General features: G+C 40.4%; 1 protein-coding gene across 7 annotated transcripts in view; it reads left to right on the forward strand.

Annotated features, from left to right (window-relative positions):
• Positions 1 to 26,032, forward strand: part of FAM81A (family with sequence similarity 81 member A) — a 124,472-nt gene that overhangs the window by 89,198 nt on the left and 9,242 nt on the right. For all 7 annotated transcript variants that reach the window (XM_082447713.1, XM_082447709.1, XM_082447710.1 and 4 more), the window contains exons 4-6: positions 3,957 to 4,075; positions 19,705 to 19,834; positions 21,802 to 21,908. In XM_082447713.1, coding sequence (XP_082303839.1) covers positions 3,957 to 4,075; positions 19,705 to 19,834; positions 21,802 to 21,908 — 356 coding nt within the window. The remainder of the gene's footprint in view (positions 1 to 3,956; positions 4,076 to 19,704; positions 19,835 to 21,801; positions 21,909 to 26,032) is intronic.

The raw sequence follows: 26,032 nt of genomic DNA on the forward strand, positions 1-26,032 counted from the left end.
AAAATCCTTCCACATAAGTCATCTGGGGTTGAAGGATGAAGGAGGGTGGGTGTGAATGTGCTAAATAAGTGTCTCATGTGGAGGAGAGGGGTGCTGTGCAGGGATAGAGCCTGGAGTAGGTGCGTATATGTTGGGAAAGGGGAGGTAGCCGTTCATGGACTAGCAATGGCCAGAACATTCCCCAGTTAACAAGGGGAGAAAAGGCAATGAACGGTAAGCTGATTAAACCAGTCAAAATAGGGACAAGGAGAAAGGAAACAACAACAAAAAGCACCGTAAACTGTAAATCTAAAGTGAGATGTAACAACAAGGTCCTACTGTGTAGCACAGGGAACTATATTCAATATTCTGTGACAAACCATAATGGGAAAGAATATGAAAAAGAATATATATATATATCTATATATAAAGAATATATATATATATATCTATAGATACGTATATAGATATATATAATGTATAACTGAGTCACTTTGCTGCACAGAAGAAATTAACACAACATTTTTTTTTAAAGGTGTTTTCGTAGATTAGCTAACTGAAATGCTACATTTTATTTATTTATTTATTTATTTATTTATTTATTTATTTATTTATGGCTGTGTTGGGTCTTCGTTTCTGTGCGAGGGCTTTCTCTAGTTGCGGCAAGTGGGGGCCCCTCTTCATCACGGTGCGCGGGCCTCTCACTATCGCGGCCTCTCTTGTTGCAGAGCACGGCTCCAGACACGCAGGCTCAGTAATTGTGGCTCACGGGCCCAGTTGCTCCGTGGCATGTGGGATCTTCCCAGACCAGGGCTCGAACCTGTGTCCCCCGCATTGGCAGGCAGATTCTCAACCACTGCGCCACCAGGGAAGCCCTAACACAACATTGTAAATCAACAACACTTCAATAAAATTTTAAAAAAAGAAAGTGAGATGGAAGGACGAATGAAAATATAAGGCAGCATAATGTCATGATTGAGAGCACAGTCTGTGGAGCCAAGCTCCTGGTGCAAATCCCAGCTCCCTCAGGTATTGACTGTGGCTTTGGACAAGTTACTTGATCACTTAGAGATTTCACCACCTGTGAAATGGGGATAATAATAGTCCCTCCTTCATAGCGTTTTGTGAGAATTAAACCAGTTAACATACCTATAGCACTTAGAACAGTGTCTGGTATATAGTTAGACCAAGCAGATATTTGCTTTAATATTTATAAAGTATAGTAGCAATGTTAATATTAGGTAAGATGAAACTTAATATTACAAGCACTAAATCAGATAAAAAAGGTTATTATATAATGTCTATGGCCACTTTGATCATACATAAATCTGTATGTCCAAATAAAATGGCAGCTAAATATGTAAAGTAAACAGCATTAAAAATGTAAGGAAAAAAAAAAAAAAAAAATGTAAGGAGGGGCTTCCCTGGTGGCGCAGTGGTTGAGAATCTGCCTGCCAATGCAGGGGTCACGGGTTCGAGCCCTGGTCTGGGAAGATCCCACATGCTGCGGAGCAACTAGGCCCGTGAGCCACAATTACTGAGCCTGCGCGTCTGGAGCCTGTGCTCTACAACGGGAGAGGCCGCGATAATGAGAGGCCCGCGCACTGTGATGAAGAGTGGCCCCCGCTTGCCACAACTAGAGAAAGCCCTCGCACAGAAATGAAGACCCAACACAGCCATAAATAAATAAATAAAATGTTAAAAAAAAAATGTAAGGAGACTTTGATGAAAGTATCTTACAGTGTAAGAATTCATAACACCTCTTTCATAGTTGGAGTGATCTAGTAGACAAAAATAAATAAGTCAGCAAACTCAATCTAATATGCAGTATTGAACCTTTTGTTCCTTGAATAGTTTTTTGCATGAAACTTTTGAAAAATCAGTCATGTGCCACAAAGCAAACCACAATACATTCAAAAAATTAAATACATTACAGATCATATTTTTGATCATAAGCCAGTACAATTAGAAATAAATAGTAAAAATGATAGAAAAAAACTCCTTGAAAATGAAGAAATACAATTCTAAGTAATCTTTAGATACCTAGATACCCTTAGACCAAAGAGGAATTCAAAACTGAAATTAAAACAATAAAAAAGAAAACACTTCATACACAACCCGTGGACACAGAAAATACTGTACTAAAAGGAAAATGTCTTCATTATTAAGGAAGAAATAGTTAAAATAAAGGAACTTGGTACTCATCTTTTAAAATAACAACAACAACAAAAAACAAAACAAAGAAAGCAAAAGAGAATAAATACTCAAGTTGACATCAGGCAAATTGGAAATTTTAAAAAAGTGGCTGAAAGGGAAACGATACGAGAAATCAAAAGCTTTCTCTTTGAAAAGAAGGAGGGACTTCCCTGGTGGCACAGTGGTTAAGAATCCACCTGCCAGTGCAGGGGACATGGGTTCAAGCCCTGGTCTGGGAAGATCCCACATGCCGTGGAGCAACTAAGTCCGTGCGCCACAACTACTGAGCCTGTGTGCCACAACTACTGAAGCCTGCGCACCTAGAGCCTGTGCTCCACAACAAGAGAAGCCACCACACTGTTGGTGAGAAGCAACCACACAGTGGCCTGCGTACTGAGTAGCCCCAGCTCGCCGCAACTAGAGAAAGCCTGTGAGCAGCAACAAAGACCCAATGCGGCCAAATAAATAAATACATTTATTAAAAAAAAAAAGAAGGAGAGAGTGTGGTAATGGGGTGGGGGGAGTGTGGAGGACAGAATACAGGGAGAGGAGGAGGGAGGGGGAAAGGAAGCGGTGAGCAAAAGGATAAGGAAATGTTCAAAGAAACGTCTGATGCAAACTTTTGCTTTTGCTTTTGAGGGGTCTCCTGTAACCTAGGACTTGGGTTTTCATATCTGTCTGTCTGTCCTTAGTGCTTCTGTCTCAGATTCTTTGTTGGTTTGTCAGGCAGCATTGCAGCGTGATTATGAGCTTGGATTCTCAAGCCAGGCCGCCTGGGTCAGTCCCAGCTAGCCACTTGCTCCCCAGGTGATGTTGAGTGTATCAGTTCAGCTGTTGGTGCCTCACTTCCTGGTCTATAACACAGGGGTCCTGAGAGTACCTCCCTCACAGGGTGCCGTGTGGATTTGTGCATGTCAGCGTGTATCGCAGCCCTGGGCTCCTCCCAGGACATGCTCAATAAACACCACGGATGCCCTCTTCATCTCCATCATTCCTTTGCAGATTTCCCAGGATGGCTGCTCCACGAGTTCATGCTTTTGTGTTGGGTCATTCGATCTTCCAGTACTTCTGCTTTCCTTTAATGTCTTTTCTCTGAGACACATTCTACCATTCCAGTACTGTATAAATGTTGTTACGAATAGGTACTAGAGAGAATCATTAGCATTTGCTGTATTTACCATGTACTAGGCATTGTGCTAAGTGCTTTATATGGATTATCTTATGTAATGTTCCCATAAAGTGGCCTTAAGAGTATAATCACCATTACTATCAACAGATGAGGAAAAGGAAGCTCAGAAAACTTTAGACACTTTCCCAGGATCACACAGCTGGAGGGACTGGAATTTGGACCTCTTTGTCTGATGCCCCTCTTCCCCCCACCACCTTTTTCTTGATTTATTATTTCCCAGATTTAGGGATCGTTTGCTTAAAACAATGACTATTAAAAAGCACCCTGGAGCAGGGTAAGACCTCTGAACTGTGCTCCACGAGTCCAGGCTTCTAGTCTCAGCTTTGCCTCTTCCTGCAGCGGGACCTCCATCAAGTCACCTGACACCTGAGTCTCAGTGTTTTTACTGGTAAATGCAGGGCCTTGGTCCAAGTGTCATCTCTGAGGTCTCTCTTCTAAGCCCCTGGTTCTCCATGTATATCAGGTGACTATTACAAAGGAGCCTCTTCTGAAAGGAGTTGAACATTCTTGTTTTTGCCAAAAGCATAAAATGCTTCTGTGGCAGCATGTGAATTCCCGGATGACTCCATTAGTGTTTTTGTGTGTTGCTCAGGTACTCCAGGAGCAGATCCGCGCCCGGGACAACATTAGCTATGGAACAAATTCTGCCTTAAAGACTCTGGAGTTGCGGCAGCTCTCCGGCCTGGGAGATCTCCGGGGACGAGTGGCCAGGTAGGTGGTCAGATGTTTGCGCCTCTATGTATCAGGAGCGATTTTTCATCAACTGCATTTTAGTGGGGAGTATATTCATGGAACCCCAAAGCAAATCCTTTGCTTCTTCTAGTACATCCTCTCCTTTGCCCATAAAATGTAGCGGTGGCAGTTAGACCTTGTTTTGAGCAGCCCTGATTTCTTGTGCTTCTGTAGTTGGAGCTGTGTGTGCAGGAGTCGATGAGGGGAGGGCTCAGTTGACCTGAGTAATTTGCTAGGTTAATGTTATGTTTATGGAGCCCAGTAATACAGAGTTGGGATGTATAGTTTGTGTGTCTTTTTAAAATTTCACTTTTCTCGTCATTCATTTTTGTTTTATTTTCTGAAAGTATTGGTCCATGGTAGATTGTACCTTTGAAAAAGAAATCTTTCCCCTCAGGTAGGAGGAAGAGTGCTGTTCTAGGCACTCACTACTGAAAGGGTGCCCCATGGACCAGTAAGTAGCGTCCCTGTCACCTGGGAGCTTGCTGGAAGTGCACAATCTCTAAAGCATTTGCAGGCCTCTTCTGCCCCCTGTTGCTGTTCAGGGTCAAGCACGAGTGTACACAGGAGCTGTGGAGATAATACAGGAATTCAAATCATCCTGAGGCGAGAATGAAGGTGGCCTGCAAAGGGTGGGAGGGGGAAAACGGGACCCACAGGATCCAAGGCCTCTTTGGGGTGTTAGGGGGTATTTGTGCAGACAACACATGAAGGGCCCTGAATATTGGGCCTGTGTATTTGGGTCCACTGGATGAACATCTGTCTCACAGCAGAGGGCTCCTGGTGCTACTCTTGTGTGATTTTCTGTCCTCATCTGGGTGAACTCCAGTCTCAGTATAGCCCTTGGTGAGAGATACCCCGTTGACCCCCTTACCTCTCTCTACCCTCTCACTGTACCTTTCAGCAGTAATCCACTGCTTGCTGTTCCCTGAATGGGCCATGCTCTCCTATATCTGTGCCTTTGCACATGCTGTTCTTGTACCTAGCATGCCTTTCCCCCTTCTTTTCTAACTTCTAGTCAGCCTTTAAACTTCAGCTTAAGTGTCGCCTCCTCCAGGAAGTCTTCCCAGGTACCCCACTCTCTGTTCTATTGAGTCTCTCTGTTGTCTTGGGGTGGAGTACCGCATCTTTTATTTTTGTACCCTCAGTGCATAGAACAGTCTCTGGAAAACAGTAGGTACTCAATAAATGTTTGTTTGGATGAATTAATGATTTGGAAAAATCACTGTAATTGGACTGAAAAAACTTGAATCTTTTCTGTGGAGATCAGCTGAAAAGAAACCCCAGCTCTGTTACACCTCTCAGAACTGTGAGTTGAGGAGCTTCAGAGCTACAAGGCAGAGTAGGAACTTCAGGAGAACTTTGGAAATTTTCCTGGTCACTTGAGTTGCAGATGAAGATTAAGCGAGGCGATATATGTAAGAGGCTTAGTGTGTGCATGGGATGGAGTGACTATAGAGCAAATGGGACCTATTATTATCTCACGAGCAGCAGCAGTGAAATTATCCTCATAATACTGGTTCTAATTACAAAATTTTGAAATACTTTCAGGAATTTTACATTTTTCTTCTGCAGTTTCTTACTAACTTCTCTACCCAGCTTGTTCTTTCTCTGTAACAAATGCTTTTACTCCGAAACAATAAAAAAAAAAAAACGCGTTGGAAGCACCACATATTTTTGCTTTGTTTTGTGGCTATATTCATCTTTTTCCTGGAACGCTAATGAGACTTTGTTGAAACAAACTCATGTGAAATAAAAATTCCTTGGCGAAGTTTTGGTTTTCTTGCATTGATTATATCATGGTGTTGAAAGGGTATGAACTTTTACAGTGATAGTCTTAAATTACTAGGCTGCAATATTATTTCAGGTTTTATCTTATAGTGTTCATGGATCCATTGGTGAAGTAATTGATAGGAAACAGGTCCTGATTCCTCCCTGGAGATCCAGCTGGAAAGGGCAAAGGCAAATTCTCTATGGAGGGGACAGACACCCCTACCCCACTAAGCAGAACACACCCTAAACAGGACTGTCTCAGAGAGTTTCCTACCCCTCCCTAATGCAGAGCTCAGAGTTCAGCTTTCCTGTTCCTACCGAGACATTTGGTCCATTATTTGGCTTATCATCTTCATTTGTCCAAGACTCAGTGGCTTCATCCACTTTCCTCTATGAGGTCTGTTTGGATGGTATCAGAGCCTTAGAAGAGAAATACCTGTATACTGAGGCAGGTGTGCAAGTTCCCTCAGGGTAAGCAAGTCCCGGTGTAAAGAAAAAAATAGATAAATTGGATATCATCAAGTTGAAATTTTTTGGCCATTATAAATAATGCTATTTTGAACATTCACGTACAAGTTTGTATGGTCATATGTTTTCATTTCTCTTGGATGTGTATACCTAGGAGCATAGTTGTTGAGTAATATGGTAACTCTGTATTTTACCCTTTGAGGAACAGGACAGCCAGACTGTTTTCCAAAGTGGCTGCACCATTTTGTGTTGCCAGCAGCAGCGTATGAGGCTCTGGTTTCTACACATCCTCTTCCACACGTGTTCTATGTCTTTTTGATTATAGCCAAGCTAGTGGGTGTGAAGTGGCATCTTGCTGTGGTTTTGATTTGCATTTCCCTAATAACTAAAGGTGGTGAACATCATTTAATGTACTTATTGGTCATCTGTATATCTTCTTTGGAGAACTGTTTATTCAGATCCTTTGCCCCTTCTCAAATTGAGGGTTGTTTTTTTTTAATTATTGAGTTGTAGTAGTTCTTTATATAGGCTAGATACAATTGTCTTGTCAGATATCTGATTTTAAAAAAATTTCCCCCATTCTAAGGGTTTTCTTTTTATGTTCTTGATTGGGTCTGCTTGGTTCTTTAAAAAAAAAAATTCTGTCTCTTTATTGGTATTCTCTGCTTGATGAGACATTGTCATTATCTCTTCCTTTACTTTTTAAAGCAAGTTTCCTTTATTTCTTTAATCATCTATACTTATAATGGCTGCCTTGAAGTTTTTGTCTTTTAAATTTGACCTCTGTGCTCTCTCACAGGCAGTTTCTTTTGCCTGCTTTTTCCCCTATGTCTATTTCACATTTTCCTGTTTCTTTGTATGTCTTACAACTTTTGTTAAAAACTGAATGTTTGAAAAATCTGCAAACAATAAATGCTGGAGAGGGTGTGGAGAAAAGGGAACCCTCTTGCACTGTTGGTGGGAATGTAAATTGATACAGCCACTATGGAGAACAGTATGGAGGTTCCTTAAAAAACTAAAAATAGAACTACCATATGACCCAGCAATCCCACTACTGGGCATATACCCTGAGAAAACCATAATTCAAAAAGAGTCATGTACCAAAATGTTCACTGCAGCTCTATTTACAATAGCCAGGACATGGAAGCAACCTAAGTGTCCATCAGCAGGTGAATGGATAAAGAAGATGTGGCACATATATACAATGGAATATTACTCAGCCATAAAAAGAAACGAAATGGAGTTATTTGTAGTGAGGTGGATGGACCTAGAGTCTGTCCTACAGAGTGAAGTAAGTCAGAAAGGGAAAAACAAATACCGTATGCTAACACATATATATGGAATCTAAGAAAGAAAAAAAAAGGTCATGAAGAACCTAGGGGCAAGAAGGGAGTAAAGACACAGACCTCCTAGAGAATGGACTTGAGGATACGGGGAGGGGGAAGGGTAAGCTGTGACAAAGTGAGAGAGTGACATGGACATACATACACTTCCAAATGTAAAATAGACAGCTAGTGGGAAGCAGCCGCATAGCACAGGGAGATCAGCTCGGTGCTTTGTGACCACCTAGAGGGGTGGGATAGGGAGGGTGGGAGGGAGGGAGACGCAAGAGGGAAGAGATACGGGAACATAGGTATATGTATAACTGATTCACTTTGTTATACAGCCGAAACTAACACACCATTATAAAGCAATTATACTCCAATAACGATGTTTAAAAAAAAAAAAAAAAAGAAAAACTGGATGTTTGGGGCTTCCCTGGCAGTCCAGTGGTTAAGACTTCGTGCTTCCACTGCAGGGGGCACGGGTTTGATCCCTGGTCGGGGAACTAAGATCCTGCATGCCATGTGGCACGGCCAAACAAACAAAAAAAAAAACTGGACGTTTTAGGTAGTATTTTGTAGCAATCCTGGATACCGATGCCCTCAGGCTTGTTTTTGTTATTTGTTTGGTCAGTGACTTAGCTGGACTATTTTAGTCATGTCTGTTTCTCCTGCAATATGAAGCCTCTCATGTTAGGACTGATGTCGGTCCTCAGACACTGCAGTCAGCCTGTGATGATAATGGTTTTACCAGAGCTCTCTGTGACCATCTCTTCCCCTCATATCTTATATAGCTGCCTGCCTATGTTGGTGTCACATCCAATTCTTAGGTTCCACTAATTCCTGGCAGATCGCTCTACTGTTTTGTTTCTTTTTTTTTTTTTCTGTTTGCTTACTTTTTTTCTTCTTGCCAAACATATGCTTTTTAATTATTTTTATTGTATTATTACACAACCTAGTATCCCCAATATAATTCTTTTAAAAAAATTGATGAATAGTTGATTTACAATATCATGCTAGTTTTAGGTGTACAATACAGTGAGATATATATATATATATATATATATATTCTTTTTCAGATTATTTTTCCTTATAGGGTATTACAAAATATTCTGTATAATTCCCTGTGCTATATAGTAGGTCCTTGTTGGTTATCTCTTTTATATATAATAGTGTGTATATGTCATGTTCTGCTGTTTTTGACAATGTCCTGGGATGTAAATTTCTATGCAGTCTGATTCAATTAAATTATTGCCAACACTTAAGGGCTTAATGATGTATACATACAATAATTATATATATAATAATTATTATAATATGGAAGATGAGCAACTTAATATTTTAAGTGTCATTGCCTTTTTTTTTTCAATTTACATTAGCTTTATTGCTGTTGATTGAAAGAGAATCAAACTGGAACTAGAGATATTTCATACGAATGTCATTCACTACAATTTAATAACTAGCAGAAAGCAAAACAAAGAAAGCCCCAAAACCCAAAGCACTCTATCAGTGGTTATGCAGAGATGGGCACCTAGGAATTTAAGTTGATAGAGTTGTAAGATGTGTTTTTATATCATGAAACCTCTTGATAATGCCAATATTTTGTTAGGCCATGGATAACACCCATGTTGGAGGCTTAGATTATGATACAGTAGTCCCAAGGGAATACATTCCAAGACTCCCAATGGATGCCTGAAACCAGGGATAGCACTGAACCCTATATATACTATGTTTTTTCCTATACATACATCCCTATGATAAAGTTTAATTTATAAAGTAAGCAAAATAAGAGATTAACAATAAAATAGAAAATTATAACAATTTACTATAACGAATGTTATGTGAATGTGGTCTCTCTCTCAGAATATCTTATTGTACTGTATTCACCTGTGTAAGGTTGCGAGATTATAAAATGCCAATGTGAAGAGATAAACTAAGGTGGACATAGGCATTATGTAAGTGTCATTGCCTTTTCAATGCCATATGCCACCATCTCATAAGCTGTAAGAGAAGATCTGCCTAAGCGTGGTGCCCAAGTCATGTCTGTTGCTAGACCTTTGGGACTCTGTTCTGGACTTCTGACCACCTCCCTGCCATCATTGATCAGGTAGCCAAGTGATAGAGTCATTCTGCCACCTGATGGCCACAACCAAGAACTGTACCTGGGAGATAACAGCTGCCTAAAGACCCGAAAAGGGAAAATTTGCAATAAGTGCATTATCGGTTCATCTATAATATAACTTCAGGATGAAACAGGACAACTGGTCAGATTCATTGCAAATTCTTGTTTAACTAAAGCAGCTGAGTCACACACGCAGCTATATTCGAGCCCCGAGGCTGCCTTTTATGAGTGTGTTTCTCGAAAAGAGAAGAATGATGTCTTTGATTCAGTACTAGCTGAGAGAGTAATATTGCTTATCCTTTTTTCATGTATATATATATATTTGAAATAATTTTAAACTTATAGAAAACTTGAAAGATTTACCAATTGTTAGCATTTTACTTACCCTATCATTATTACAAATAACTTACCCTATTATTCTTTCAAAAATAAATTTTTTCCTGAAACATTTGAGAATACATTGTTATTAACCTAAGAAAACCACAGTTGATTTCACTGTGTATATTTCCTGATTGGAGGTTTTGGTATCCCACCCTGCATCCCTCCCTGCATCCCCTGCCTACCCTGCCCTTGTACTTATAAAGGAACAGAAATGGTATATGCTTGTGATAAATAGTCAGAAATACTATGAAATACATGAAGTAGAAGAATGGAGGCTCACCAGCTCCTAGCTCTGTTTTACTTCTTAGAGGTAATTAATGTTAACAGTTCAGTATCTGTCCTTTTAGACTTTTCTCATACATAATTATAAGATAATTTATCATTACAGTAATGTAATGATTTGCAGTGTAATAATTACCTAACAGTGGGATTTTAATTTTACAAAGTATTCTACATGCTATTCTGCCACTTGTTTCTACATAACAGTATACTGTGGGCCTCCTCCTAGTATGCACACCGATCTGGCATACTTTTTAATCGGAGAGAGAGTGTTCTGCTATATGTATGTACCATATTTGAACGTATTTAGCCACTCCTGTATTAATGGAAATTTATGTAGTAGTATTTGTGTTTCCAAGTGAGACAAAATATGGAAGCCAAGCTATAGCTAGTGCAAATCTGTGAGCCGTGAGCTTTGGGATCATTCTGAGACCTTTTCAAGTAACTTCTTCAAACATAGTCTGTCCCTTGAACAGCTTTGTAAAGATGGTGAACTGGTCTGATGTAGTGATACCGGACAGTTTCTAGCCAATAAGCTTCTATTTGGATTGGAAAATAATGCCTTTCTATAGTATTTTTGTATTTCATGGTATGTTAAAACCTCAGATTTCCCCAAATATGATTTAAATAATGTTTTGCTTAAAAATTGTTAACTCAAAATTAAAAAGAAGGGTCTGTATTTGGTGTTGTTTTTTTTTTTTTTTTTTAATTAATTAATTAATTTTTATTTATTTTTGGCTGTGTTGGGTCTTCGTTTCTGTGCGAGGGCTTTCTCTAGTTGCGGCGACCGGGGGCCACTCTTCATCGCGGTGCGCGGGTCTCTCACTGTCACGGCCTCTCTTGTTGCAGAGCACAGGCTCCAGACGCACAGGCTCAGTAGTTGTGGCTCATGGGCCCAGTTGCTCCGTGGCATGTGGGATCTTCCCAGACCAGGGCTCGAACCGGTGTCTCCTGCATCAGCAGGCAGACTCTCAACCACTGCGCCACCAGGGAAGCCCTTGGTGTTGTTTTTAACCATCATTTGTGGAGTGGGGATGATTTGTGAGGAGTAAATGAACTAATATATGTCATGTATCTTGTACAGTGCATGGTACGTAGTACTATTCCTTAGAGTCATTCATTTGCAAATATTTATTGAGCCCCTACTACATGCAAGGCAATGTGCTAGGCACTAGGGTTTTAGTGATGAAAAAGGCAGTTGTCTTTCTTTCTTAAATGCAGCTTATATTCTTTCTATCAGGAGAGAGAGACATTAAATGAATTATTGCAAAATAATTATTTTATTTCGCTTATGATTCTGATTTGTAGATTTTGGGGGGGTTCTGTAGAAATGATATCATCTACAAATAATGACAATTTAATTTCTTTTTTTTCTGATCCTCATATCCTTAGTCTCTTTTTCTTGTCATCTTGTACAGGCTAAAATCTTCAATACAGTTAAGTAGAAATTGTGGTAGTGGGCATCTTTCTCTGGTTTTCAACTTTAATGAGAATACCTCCAGAGGTTTTCCATTTTTGGATGATAATCAAACATGGGTTTATCAGATTCAGGATGTTTTCTTACATTCCAAATTTACTAAGAATCTTTATAATTTGCATTGAGTTTTCTCAAATGTTTTTTGCATCTGTTCAAATCATCAGATAATTTTTCTCTCTTAATCTGTTAATGTAAATTTAGCAAGGTGGCTATATATATCAATGTACAAAGGTCAGTTTCCTTACTGTAAACCAATAGCAAACAACTAGCAAACATACTTAAAATGAAGATACCATTTAAAATAAAATCAGAGAATGTGTAATAACTAGGCATAGATCTAACAAAAATTATTCAAGACTTCTTGAAAAATTTTTAAAATTTGATTAATAAATAATAAGAGGGGCTTCCCTGGTGGCACAGTGGTTGAGAATCCGCCTGACAAGGCAGGGGACACAGGTTCGATCCCTGGTCTGGGAAGATCCCACATGCTGCGGAGCAACTAAGCCTGTGCGCCACAGCTACTGAACCTGCGTGCCACAACTACTGAAGCCTGCACGCCTAGAGCCCGTGCTCCGCAACAAGAGAAGCTACCGCAGTGAGAAGCTTGCACACCGCAATGAAGAGTAGCCCCTGCGCGCCACAACTAGAAAAAGCCTGTGTGCAGCAACAAAGACCCAACACAGCCAAAAATAAATAAATAAAATAAATAAATTTATAAAAGAAAAAGAAATGGTAAGAAAATATTAGTAAATAGAAATGGGTATTATATTCAAGGGTAGGAAATCTTAATATCTTGAAAAGTATCAGTTTTCACAAATTAATCTTTAGAATCAGTAGAATTCCAATTAGAATTCAGAGTTTTACAGAGAAACTTGATAAGATGATCCTAATGTTTATATGTTAGGGTTTAGAGTAAAAAATATCCAGGACACTTCTGAAGATGACCAAGGAGGGGAGAATTGCCCTACCAGATGATAGCAAGACTTGTTATGAAACTACAGTAATTAAGATGGTATGTTGTTGGCTTAGGGATAGAGAAACTGAACAATAGAATAGGATAGAAAGTCCAGAAATTGAACCACACATGTCTGGGACTTTGGTATATGTGATAGATGGCACAGCAGATCAGTGGAGAAAGGAGGGATTGTTCTGTAAATGGAGCTAGAAAATTTATTATCCATATCAAAAAAGATCCTTTTTTTCCTGCCTCACACCAGATACAAAATTCACTCCAGATGAGTAAAGGACTTAAATGCTAAACATAAGACTTAAAACTTTTAATAGAAATATATAGATGGATATCTTTTAGGCCAGCAGTCTCCAACCTTTTTGGCACCAGGGACCAGTTTTGTGGAAAACAGTTTTTCCATGGACTGGGGCGGGGGAGGGATGGTTTTGGGATGATTCAAGCGCATTACATTTATTGTGCAATTTATTTCTATTATTATTACATTGTAATGTATAATGAAATAATTATACAACTCACCATAATGCAGAATCAGTGGGAGCCCTGAGTTTGTTTTCCTGCAACTAGATGGTCCCATCTGGGGATGATGGGAGACAGTGACACCCGAAGTGTGTTGCTTATGTCCAGTCTACTCCGTAATCTTGTTTTGGTTGCTGTCACTGCAGAAAAGTCTGCAGGATGTTGGAAATGGAAGCAGGCTTTTCAGTGCTTTTGTGGCAATCTCAGGCTATTCCGCCTTCACCTTAATCCAGAACATATGAAGTTGTCTCAGACATACTTTTAAGGCCACCGTCATTTGCGATCTCAAGAAGTTGATCCTCTTCTAGTGTGGACAAAGTTGATTCACCTGGCTTATTCACAAATGGGTCGCGGATCCATTCCTTCCCAGTTTGGGGGTCTTTTGTGGTTGGGAGGTAATGCTCAAACTCTTCTGAAAGCTGAGATAGGTGATCATGCACCAGCTGGGAGAAAGAAGGCCCTGGCTCAGTCTCTTTCAAAATCTCTGCTAATGTTTGAAACATGTCAAAAATCCCAATGTTCACTCATCGCCTCCTTAATTCCCGTTTGGCTTTGAATGCAGCCACTTTATCTGCCGACTGGAACACAGTTGTCATTCTCCCCTGAAGTGACAGATTGAGTTCGCTGAGCAGGTTGAATATTTCTCACAAGTAAGCAAGTTTTGTGATCCATTCTGTGTCACTGAAAGGTGCTGCCACTGGTGACTGTTTTTCTAAAATCTCTGGAGCGGCTCTCGTAACTCAGAAACTCTGGCCAGTGATCTACCTTTAGAAAGCCATCTCACTTTTGTGTGTAAGAGAAGACGTGTGTGCTCTACGTCCATCTCCTCACAGAGCTGCGCAAACAGACGTGAGTTAAGGGCACGTACTTTAACATGGTTGATAATTTTAATCACATCCTGCAAAACGTTGTTAAGTTCAGGTGACATTTTTCGGCTAGCCAGCATTTCTCTATGGATGACACAGTGTGTAGACTCACATTCAGAAGCGACCTCTTTGACCTGAGTAGTGAAACCAGAAAGCTGTCCAGTCATGGCAGCTGCTCTGTCTGTGCATATAGTGACACAAAATGACCAATTCAGTTTTCCTGATATGTAATCATTCAAAGACTGTTCTGCAGCTGTGGTGTTGGTTGGTTGGCAACAAAAGTGCACATAACATATCCTCATGCACATCCTCCTGAAAAATGTATCGCACAAAAACAAGCATTGTTGCCTTGTTGTCAACTTTGGTAGACTCGTCAACGTGGATTGCATACCATGGTGACTCATTTATCCTCTCTAACAGTTGTGCCTTAGTATCCTCTGCTGTTTCATCAGTTCATCTAGTTATGGTGCTAGCCAAAAGAGGAACACGTGCCACCTTTTGAACTGCAGCCTCTCCTAAAAGTTCACGACAAATGTCCTTAGCAGCAGACAGGATCAACTCTGCACCAACAGTAAAGGGCTTCTTAGCTTTCGCAATGCAGACACATTTCATGCTCTCAGTGCAGACACATTTGATGAAGTGGTGACCTTCAATAATTGCTTCTGTTCTTCGTGTTCATGTTTTTTTCTTTTGAAAAACTCCAAAGGCTTGTCTTTTAATGCAGGGTGCTTGGTCTCCATGTGGAGAAGCAGTTTTGAAGGTTTCGTGCCTTTGTTGGATAGCCGGTTGCCACGTATTATACAAAGCGGGCTTGGAGAATGTGAATCACCTGTTGCAATGAACCCATAATTTAAGTAGGACTCTTGGTATTTTCTTTTAAATGCAGCTTTCTTTTTGTTGGCAGTCTTAGAGGCTTCTGCTGTCTCATCATTGGGTCTTTTCAAAGAAGCTCTCCAGCAGCGTTTGTTTGTTACTCGTTTTGGCTAGGGTTAGCTTGTGGGCTTACCAAAACTGTGACTGAGATAAGTGCACAGTGCGGGGAAAGAGGCGTGGGTGGAAGTGGTAAATAAAATAATGGGCGGGCCATGCGTGGACTAAAATAAGTGTTGGATTCTGATTTAAAGCCTGCCACCAGATGCAGCTGTACAATTGAAGTACATCAACTCACTTGCCACTATAAAGCCTGCCACCACATGCAGCTTAATTGTCACTTGCCACTCACTGATAGGGTTTTGATATGAGTCTGCAAGCAGTTGATTTATTATGGTCTCTGTGCAGTCAAACCCTCTGCTAATGATAATCTGTATTTGCAGCCTCTCCCCAGCGCTAGCATCACCTCCGCCTCAGCTCCACCTCAGATCATCAGGCATTAGATTCTCATAAGGAGCACGCAACCTAGATCCCTCGCATGCACAGTTCACAGTAGGGTTCGCGCTCCTATGAGAATCTAATGCCGCTGCTGATCTGACAGGAGGCGGAGCTCAGGCGGTAATGTGAGCGATGGGGAGCAGCTATAAATACAGATGAAGTTTCGCTCGCTTGCCTGCCACTCATCTCCTGCTGTGCAGCCCAGTTCCTAACAGGCCATGGACCAGTACTGGTTTGTGGCCCGGGGGTTGGGGACCCCAGTTTTAGACCTTTAGGTAGTGGAGGATTTCTTCTTGATATAAAAGGCATTGATAGATTTGATTATTTTAAAATTTAAAATGTTGCTCATCATTCTTAAAGAAGAGAATAAGAAGTTACAAATTGAGGAAGATATTGGATGGTAAAAGGTTAGTGTCAAGAATATATAAAGACCTCATACAAGTTAATAAGAATAATGCAAACAACCCAATATAACAATGGGTAAGAGACATGAACTGACATCTTACCAAAGAAGAAACACATATGGCCAATAAACCTGTGAAGAGATTCAACATCATTGGTTAATGTTGAAATGAAAATTTTAAAACATAACAATATATGCTTTTTTACACCCAGTTGATTGGCATCTGAAATATCTGAAAATGCCAAGCATTAGAGAGGGTGTAGGTGCCTAGGATCTCTTACCCATTGCTAGTAGGAGGATAAATTAGTGGGGTCTGATATTACCTCCCAGTGTTGAACATACACCATAGTCTGTGATCCATTAATTTCTGCCTGACATACACGGTTGTGCTTGTACCACAGGAGGGCATGTTCATAGCAGCATTGTTCACAATAGCAAAATCCCAAAATAACCCAAAGTGCCCATCAGTGGGAGTATGGACAAATAAATTGTAAGAAACTGTAGAATGTTTTTCTGTAGTTAAAATGAACAACTACAGTGGCTATAACAATATAGTTGAATCTTAGCAATAAGTGAAAACAATAAGTATCAAAATATTACATATGACATAATGGCTTTTGTAAAAGTTGAATTCAACTAATGCACACATAACATACTTTCAAGAAATATATATATGTATGTATATACACACACATGCATATGTGTGTGTATGTGTGCAATACAGTCTTAAAAGGAGAACAAGGGAATGATGACAGGATTCAGAATAGGAGCAGTTATTAAAAGATAATTAACTGAATGAAGTGAGCCATGCATGGACTAATGATGAGAACGTGCCATGAAACAAGGATTAAGAGATTAATGATAATCATAATAATAGTAATAGTAATAATAATAAATGTTTATTATAAGAAGTTCAGTAAAAGAGAAATATGGGACATCCTTAAAGTGTGTACTTGCTGTACCTGATCCACTCTGTGGGCTCCAGGAAGGCTTCCATAAGGAAGTGACTTGTGTGCTTAGCTTGAGGGATGAATAGTAACTAAGCAGGTGAAAAGGTCAGTGAAGAACACTGCAGACGTAGAGAACAGCCTGCGTCAAGGCCTTGAAGTGGGAAGGAGTGACATAAGTTCAAAGCCCTGAAGTGTAATCAGTGTGGCTGAGGGCAGAGGAAAAAAGGGGACCGAATATAGGAGATGATGCAGGGAGGTAAGTGGGTTGGGACCAACTCTTTCTGAGCGTTTTAAAGGATTTTTGTTTTATCCTAAAACAGGAAATTGTTTAAGGAATTTATACAGAATTTAATTAGTTTGATTTTTCTTTGCTCACACTTTTGTTTCTTTGGGGTTAATACCTAGATTGAAAGGTACATAGAAATATATTCGTGTTTCAAGATTTGGGGTATATACTGCCAAGTTGCCCTCAAGAAAGCTTATAAAATATACTTTTCCACCTACAGTGTGCGTTATAGCATGATTGTACAAATGCCAGCCTTGAGCATTAAACATTAAAAAAGATTTCCAGTATAGAAGGAGAGTGACATAATTGTTGCCTTGTGTCTATTTTATTATGAACATTGAAATTTAGAAAGTGCATATATGCAGTTTGTCAGATTGTGTTTTAAAATCTTAAAAAATATTTTAGTCAATATTAAACATTTTTTTATCCTAATACTTTTTTTTTTCTGTTACTTCCAAAAAGGACTATAGCATTTTAGCCAAATGATTAAGCTAAACAAGTTGTTCAACTTAGAGAAAATGTGATTCAGTACCAAGTAAGGACTCAAGAAGTTTGGAATAATTGAACTGGTAGCTTACTTTCTTCAGAGTCTACAAAACAATAAATTTTCCAAAAATTTTCTCAGTTTGCTCACTGTTGTTTCTTACATCCTACTCCTTCTCTCTGGGTGTTCTTTTCTTCTTACTGAAGTATATTATTTAATGACTTTTTCAGTATGGCTGTGTGGGTGATACATTTCTTAATCTTTGTATGTCTAAAACTGTCTTTATTTTGTACTTATTCTTGCATGATAGGTTGTTTCCACTCAATCCTTAGAAGCTGTTTCTCCAACATCTTATGATATTTATTGTCTTCTGATATCTACTGTCTTCTGATATCAATTGTGTGCTGTCAGTCTTACAGTCAGTCAAAAAAGTCATTTTGTCTTTAGTCTCTGGTAGCTTTTAAAATTTTTATCTTTATCATGGGTTATCTGAATTTCACCATGTTCTGTTTATTTTTACTTATGCTACTTTGTATTCATTGAATACTTTAAAACGCATGTCTTTTTTCAGCCTTAGGAAGTTGTCAGCACTCACACCTCAAATATTGCTTTTTTGCCATTCTCTCCATTTTTTCTTTTGGGACTTCTCAACCTCCCTTTGACTTACTTGTCCTCCATCTTTCTTAACTATTTTTTCATGTTTTGATTTGTCCTCCATCTTTCTTAACTATTTTTTCATGTTTTGAATCTCTGTCTGTCTTTGCTGCATTGTGAGTGAGCCCCTTGCTCCTATCTTCTAATTCACTGATTTTATCTTCAATCATGTCCAGTCATGTTTGTCAGCTCTATTAAGAAAACTGTTTAGCTTATTTCTAGGATTTCTCATTTTTTTCTCTTAACCACTTGTTCTTTCTTCATCTCTGCTTTTTAAAAATAGTTTAGAGTTCTCTTGATGGATGTTAATCTATCTTTGATCGTTGAGTACTTTAAACATTTGTATTTTAAGCTCATCTGATCCCAGGCCATACATGTGAGTTGAAGAAAAGTGGCAGTAGTAAGAGTAGAGGCCACAGGAGTCGGGGCTCCTGTAATTTACTTATGCTTTTAGGACTGTTAAGCCTGACGTCTATATATCCCTTTCCCTCCAAGACGGAGTGCTGCCCATATGCCCACCTCTATGGCTTGGTGTTCATGATGGGCTGCCCAGATTGCATGGTCACTCAGTGACCCCTACTTAGGCATGCAGTCTCTACTGGAGCCCAGTAGCAAGCTGGCTGCTCCTTCTCAAAGCAGGAATGATTGTGTTGGAACAGGACATGACTTTGCTCTCAATTCCTAGGGGGTCATTCTGTGACTCTGCTGTTAGGGTTTGACAGAGGCTTCATAACCCAGCTTATCTGCCACAGATACTTTGGGCACCTTTGGAACTGCCAAGTTGTAAGGCTCAAGGGCAGAGCAGCTGGGACCAGCTGTAGAGCATTCTGCTCTGGACCACACTCAAAGCATACAGCCTTACAGGTGCTCTGGTAGAAGGTTAGGAATAGTACTTTCAAATGTGGTAGAAGTTGCCTCCAAAATCCAAAGAGGCCCCGAACCTGAGAGGGTGGAGGTGGTACTACAGAGTGACAGACCACATCCGGCTCACTGTGTAAGCTTTTTTGTAATTGGGCTCTCACTGCATGTTCAGTTTTGTACTCGTGAGCATTGTAAAGACTTTGTTGCTTTGATGGTTACATCTCTAGTCTTATTAAGCAACATCCCTGTGGTTTAACTTAAAAACCATAATGAGAGCAGCTCTCCGAATTCATTCAAAACTCTGTTAAAAGGCATGATTCATAGTGCAGTTTCTTCGAGTGGGGTCATGCACTTTATAGTGTGTAAGGAAGCTTTAGTGCGTGTTTGAAGACTTTGATAAGAGTTATCTTTGTCGTCTGCCCGGATAGATGTGACGCCAGCATAGCCAGACTCTCTGCTGAGCACAAAACGACCTATGAGGGGCTCCAGCACTTGAACAAAGAGCAGCAAGCTGCCAAGCTGATCTTGGAAACGAAAATCAAAGATGCAGAGGGACAGGTATGACCTGTTTCAGGTACCTTTTTGAAAGTGAGTATTTGTTCTTATCGAAGAATAACATGGTGTTGATTATTTCCTGCCTGAGAAACTAGGTAGGGCACCCAGCACAAGCATGGTAAAAGCATCCCTTTTCCTCTTCCTCCTTCTGTTTCACTGGAGTGGCCCTTTGTAAGTATGCGACCAAAATGCCAAGATTTCTCAGTACAATCCTAATTTTAAAGATTCTTTCCCCTTGTTCTTCAAACAATTAACATGTTCCAAAAATTCTAAATTATATCTCCAAAACTACCTCTTACACAGGTAAGTGATGAAAGCATTGTTTTACAGGGCACTCGTCCCAGTTGGGGTTCAGGAAATAGATACTTTATTCATGAGTCTTATGGACTACCTCATCACATAGTTTGTATGTGGGAAAAGATTAAAACGAAGCTAGAGAGTAGACTGGCTAATAAATTTCAGAGTATTCCACCTTGCAATTCACAGATTAATTTCTCAAAGCAAAACTCTTGGCATTTCACAGTTTGTTTTTTGGCTTCTTAGAAGTTCCCCTTTGCCATAATGGGGCCTATCTTCTAGGACTTTCCCTACAGTGTCTGCCTTACTTGCTATTCTTCATTTAAAGAGAGAATGGTCGGGCTTCCCTGGTGGCGGAGTGGTTGAGAATCTGCCTGCCAATGCAGGGGACATGGGTTCAAGCCCTGGTCTGGGAAGATCCCACATGCCGCGGAGCAACTAAGCCCGTGTGCCACAACTACTGAGCCTGTGCATCTGGAGCCTGTGCTCCGCAACAAGAGAGGCTGCGATAGTGAGAGGCCCACGCACCGCGATGAAGAGTGGCCCCCGCTCCCCGCAACTAGAGAAAGCCCTCGCACAGAAACGAATACCCAACACAGCCAAAAATAAATAAATTAATTAATTTTAAAAAATAAAAATAAAAATAAAGAGAGACTGGTCAATAAAATGGGGTATCTAGTCAATTTATTGGGTTAAACATACTTGTGTGCTAGCTACCTCTGATAAGGATCTAAAGCTACTTATGTAAAAAATAGTTACTATAAAACCTTGAAAAAAAAGAATAAAATGAAATAAGTCCAATAATTTTCTCTAAAGAAATGTGAGGACAGAATTATTAGATCAGAAAAGAGATGCTAAGGAAATCCTAAGCTTTCTAGTAGCCAAACCGAGTAAAAAACATATAGAAATCCATAAAAAGAGACATAATTTTTCTTTGTTTCGGATCTGATAATTACTTATTCCGTGAATACCGAATTAAGGAACATTGAACATCAGAATTTTTGCAGAAAATAAAGGCATTTCATAAAGGGCTAGTTTTATATTATTCAATACATTTTAGTAAAAAGACAAGGGAAATGGATAGGTAGTGGGAGAAAGGAGTAAGAGGGGTTATAGTTTAAAAATTATATATTCTGGTAACTTGATACGGAGGTAAATCTGGGACCTTGATGGAATTTGTAAGTGATAAGAATTCCATTCTGTGATTAGCAACCACACTGATGGTAGAAATTCCAAGGTAAAAATGACTTACATTTTATGCCAGCAGGGGGAAATAGTGCTCCTGGGCAGAAGCTAGGCTTGCTCATCAGAGACCTGTAGTTAACTGCTCAGTGCATGATTAATATTTTGGCAGTGCTACTGGTCTGATTTTTTTTTGGCTGTGCCACGCAGCTTGTGGGATTTCAGTTCCCTGACCAGAGAATGAACCTGGGCCACGGCAGTGAAAGCCCAGAATCCTAACCACTAGGCCACCAGGGAACTCCTCTGGTCTTGATTTTTGATGGGTGTGTATAAAAGAAAATGGTAGCGGAGAGATGAGGTGGACTCCTAAATGCATTTATGAAATTAGATTGAATTTAATGCCATTGACTAGAATACAGCCCACTAATGTCTTCTGAAATTACCTCTGAAAAGGTTGGATATGACATTTACAAGCGAAGTTTCTTTTCCAGATTTCTCAGCTTTTGAACAGAGTGGACTTGTCGATATCCGAGCAAAGCACCAAACTGAAGATGTCCCACAGAGATAGTAACCACCAGCTTCAGCTTTTGGATACTAAGTGAGTAATCAACTTAGAAACATCTGTTTTGGTTGAAGTTCTTCATGAGCTTACTCAATACTATAATTTTTTCCCTTTTGGTTTTTATTTATTGCACAAAGTGAAAACCATAATGGAAGTTCACAGGAAGATTTCCTTGTAGCCTGTTGCCACTTTACCTTCCTAATTATTGTTTTTAGTGATTGGGTAATAACCCGTCTGTTCATCCAACAAATATTTCTTGAATATGGCCTAGGTGCTGAGTATCCAGTAATGAAGAAAAACAGGCTCTGTTCTTATCCTTGTGGAGTTGATAGTCTAGGGAGCTGATGAGTATTCATCGAATAATGACCTAAATAGAGCACACTAAATATGGTGCATGCTATATTATCACTAATGGTGATACGTGCTTTGAAGGAAAGATACGTAGTTGCGGTACGCTGAATAATGGTTCCTCCAGGTATCCCTGTGAGTATTATATGGCAAACAGGGACTTTGCAAATGTGATTAGATTAAAGATCTTAAGATGAGTAGATGATACAGTGTTATCTATGTAAACCCGATGGAATAGCCCCTAGAGTCCCTGTAAGAGGGAGGCAGGAGGGTCAGAATCAGGAGAGAAGGCCATGTGACAACAGAAGCGGAGATTGGAGTGTGATGTGCTATGAAGATGGGGGAGGGGGCCGTGAGCCATGGAAGACAGGCGGCCACTAGGGGCTTAAAAAGGCGAGGAAACTATTCTCCCCTCAGAGCCTCCGGAAGGGACCACCTCTGCTCCAGTGAAAACTGATTTCAGACTTCTGGCCTTCAGAACCAAAAAGGAATGACTGTGTTGTTTTAAGCCACCAAGTGTGTGGTGACGTGTCACAGTAGCCGTGGGAAGCTAATACGGTGGTGCTGTGAGAATGCGTAACAGAAGCCTGGCTGTGGGACCTTCCGGAGGGGGCGATGTTGGGAGTGAGAGCTGAAGCACGAATGGCATTCACGAGGAAAAGAGTGAGGTGAAGACACAGGAGATGGAATAGCCCGTCGCGGGAGGAATGTGACATGAAGGAAACTGCAGGGCGCAGAGGGGGCTGAACAGAGCGTGCTGGTGGGGAGTGAGGCTGGAGAGGAGGTGGGCCAGCATGCAGGGCCCTGTAGACCGTGTTCAGGACATCTTGTTTCTTTCCCTGGAGCAATAAGGAGCCGTTGGAGGATTTTAAGCAGATAGGGTGATGCAGTCAGATGTATATGTTATTTTTTTTAAATGGCCTTGATTGCAGTTGGGAGATGGATCACAGGCTGAAGCAGAGATGGGGACGTCGGCTGGGGAGGGGCATTGTTGCAGGTGTCTAGGTGAGAGAGGTCTGCACCTAGGGGCTGCTGAGCTGTCTAGTTAGGACCTTCTAATGTGCTATACTTTGCATTGTGTTTTAGTGACACTTTAAACTGGACTTGCCCCCACTGAAACTCATCTGCTGCTCATCTGCTCAATCACAGAACCATACACTTTTCCCTGTCATGAATCTTCATGAGCTTGGCATTTTGCTGCCAAAGCAGAGCCAGCAGTGACCATATATGTGTATGTGTGTGTATGTGTGTGTTTGTGTGTGTATTTGACTTATTATATTTTTTTAAAGACGACTTCAGTATGGAACTTTGTTAGAGGCTTGTGGAAGTTTTAAATTTATTATTCTCCTGGTTCTTGTATCTCATTCTCTCCATGCTTAATGCCATTTTAGGGTTATTGCTGATTTAACAGGAATTCTCTTATGAAAACCATGTTTCCTTTCCTCTAATTATCTGTATTTATATCATTATTGAGTTATGGCACTCTTTCTCATAGATTCTGCAATCTTGCCAAGTACAGAAAGATCTCCCATCCCCTTCCTTCCATCGCACAGGAAGAAAATAAACATCTTAGTATATTTTCTTCCTTAGTAGATATTATTAGTCAGCAGTCATGAACATCTTTATTTTTCTTCCTACAATTTAAAGTCCAGAAGTCTAGACACAAAGGCTGTTCACAGAGGTAAGGGGACCAAGCCTGGGGCCTCTGTGAAGTAGAAGTACAGATTAGAGACCCAAAAGGTAAAACCCTGGTTGGATGAACTAGGAGACAAAAAAAATATTCCACAGAGACATCATAAGGAAACTTTCCTATTGAAATCTTGATTCTGGGTAGAAGGGTAAAAGGTATTCCTTGAAAATTCAGGACCACAGTACAACCTTTATGTGGATTTAGAGTTAGAATTCACATTACCCAAGCACCTTGAAGAAACCAGAATAAGTAATTTATCTTAGAATGATCTTGATTTGGTAGTGGCCCAAGATGCCTGGCAGAAGCAAATGCGAATACTCAGTCTTCAAGTCTTCCCACAGACATGAAATTCTAAGGAACGTGAATGTACAGTCAGAAATTGTAGGCCAGGGGAGCTAAGATCCCACACGCCTCGCGGCCAAAAAACCAAAACATAAAACAGAAGCAATATTGTCAAATTCAGTAAAGACTTTAAAAATGGTCCACGTCAGAAATTGTAGGCCAACACAAGGAAAAAACATCACATAAGTAATAGAGTGAGAAGAAACAACAATAAGCAGAATCAGACTTCTAAATACTGCATATATAGGAATTCTTGGATAAAGTGATGTGTGTGTGTATATGTATGTATGTGTATATGTGGGTATTCACACACATACACGTTTTGAAGGTACAACTAAGGAATAAGAGCTTACCAAAAATGAACAGTCAGGGGAATTCCCTGGCGGTCCAGTGGTTAGGGCTCTGTGCTCTCACTGCTGAGGGCCTGGGTTCGATCCCTGGTCGGGGAACTAAAACCCCACAAGCGACGTGGTGTGGCCAGAAAAAAACCCAACAGAATTGACAAACAGCCGAATTGAGCTTCTAGAAAATATGATCATTGAAAATAAAATGTAACTTCTTGCCTCACCTGACCAGGGAGCCTGAACAGTGACCCAGGTGGCCTTGGAGTCCAGCCTATAACCCAAGAAGTGGAGCCCAACCTATGGCCCCACTTGATTGCCGAGCAGAGCCTTTGGCTTTGCCCAAGCAAGGAAACCAACGAACAACCCCTCCTAAAAGCAGAACATACTCAGTGACCTTACCTGACTAGGGAGTCCAGAGAGCAACCCCACTCAACCACAGAGCACAGCCTGCAGCTCCACCTGACTGCAGGGTACAGCTGGTGGCCCTGCCTGACCAGGGATCCCAGCCAGTGACCTTACTCATCAGGGGTGCACAACCAGCAGCCTGCCCAGTTGTGGAGCCTCAGGCCCCATCATGGAGTCCAACCAGCACCAGCACCATGCTAGGGAACACAGTGACCCCACCGGACCAGAGGGACCTGCAGAGTCCAGCTGGTGGCTCCATTTGACTGTGTGACGCAGCCAGCAGCCCTGCCTACCCTGGGAGCCCAACCAGTAGGATCACCTGACTGTAGAGCCCAGCCAGCAGTCCCCCACCACTCACACCTCAGCCCTGCCCAACTAGAGACCTAACAGACGTATGTAGAGCATTCCGTCCAACAGCTGCAGAATATACATTCTCCTTAAGTGCACACAGAACATTCTCAGGATAGATCATATGTTAGGTGACAAAACAAGTCTTAACAAATTAAAGAAGAGTGAAATCATGTTAAGTACCTTTTCAAACCAAAATGGTATGAAACTAAAAATTACCGACAAGAGAAAATTTGGAAAATTCACAAATATGTGGAAATTAAACAACACACCCCTGAACAACCAGTGGGTCAAAGAAGATCAAAAGGGAAATTCGAAAAATCTTGAAACAAATGAAAATGGAAACACAGCATACCAAAACTTATGGGATGCCACAAAGGCAGTTCTATGAGGAAAGCTTACAGTGATAAACGCTTACATGCAGAAAAAAGAAAGACCTTGAATAAACAACCTACCTTTATACCTCAAGGAATTAGAAAAAGAAGAATAATCTAAGCCCAAAGATAGCAGAAGGAAGGAAATGATAAAGAGTAGGCCAGAAATAAATGAAATAGAGAATAGGAAATAACAGAAAAACAATTGGGGGAAAAATCAATAAAACTGATTGATAAGCCAAATAGACAAAACTTTAGCTAGACTAACCCAGACAAAAAGAAAGAGGACTCAAATAAATAAAATTATAA

The sequence above is a fragment of the Balaenoptera physalus genome (assembly GCF_965194825.1).
Source record: "Balaenoptera physalus genome assembly, chromosome: 2".
In the NCBI taxonomy this organism is placed as follows: domain Eukaryota; kingdom Metazoa; phylum Chordata; class Mammalia; order Artiodactyla; family Balaenopteridae; genus Balaenoptera; species Balaenoptera physalus.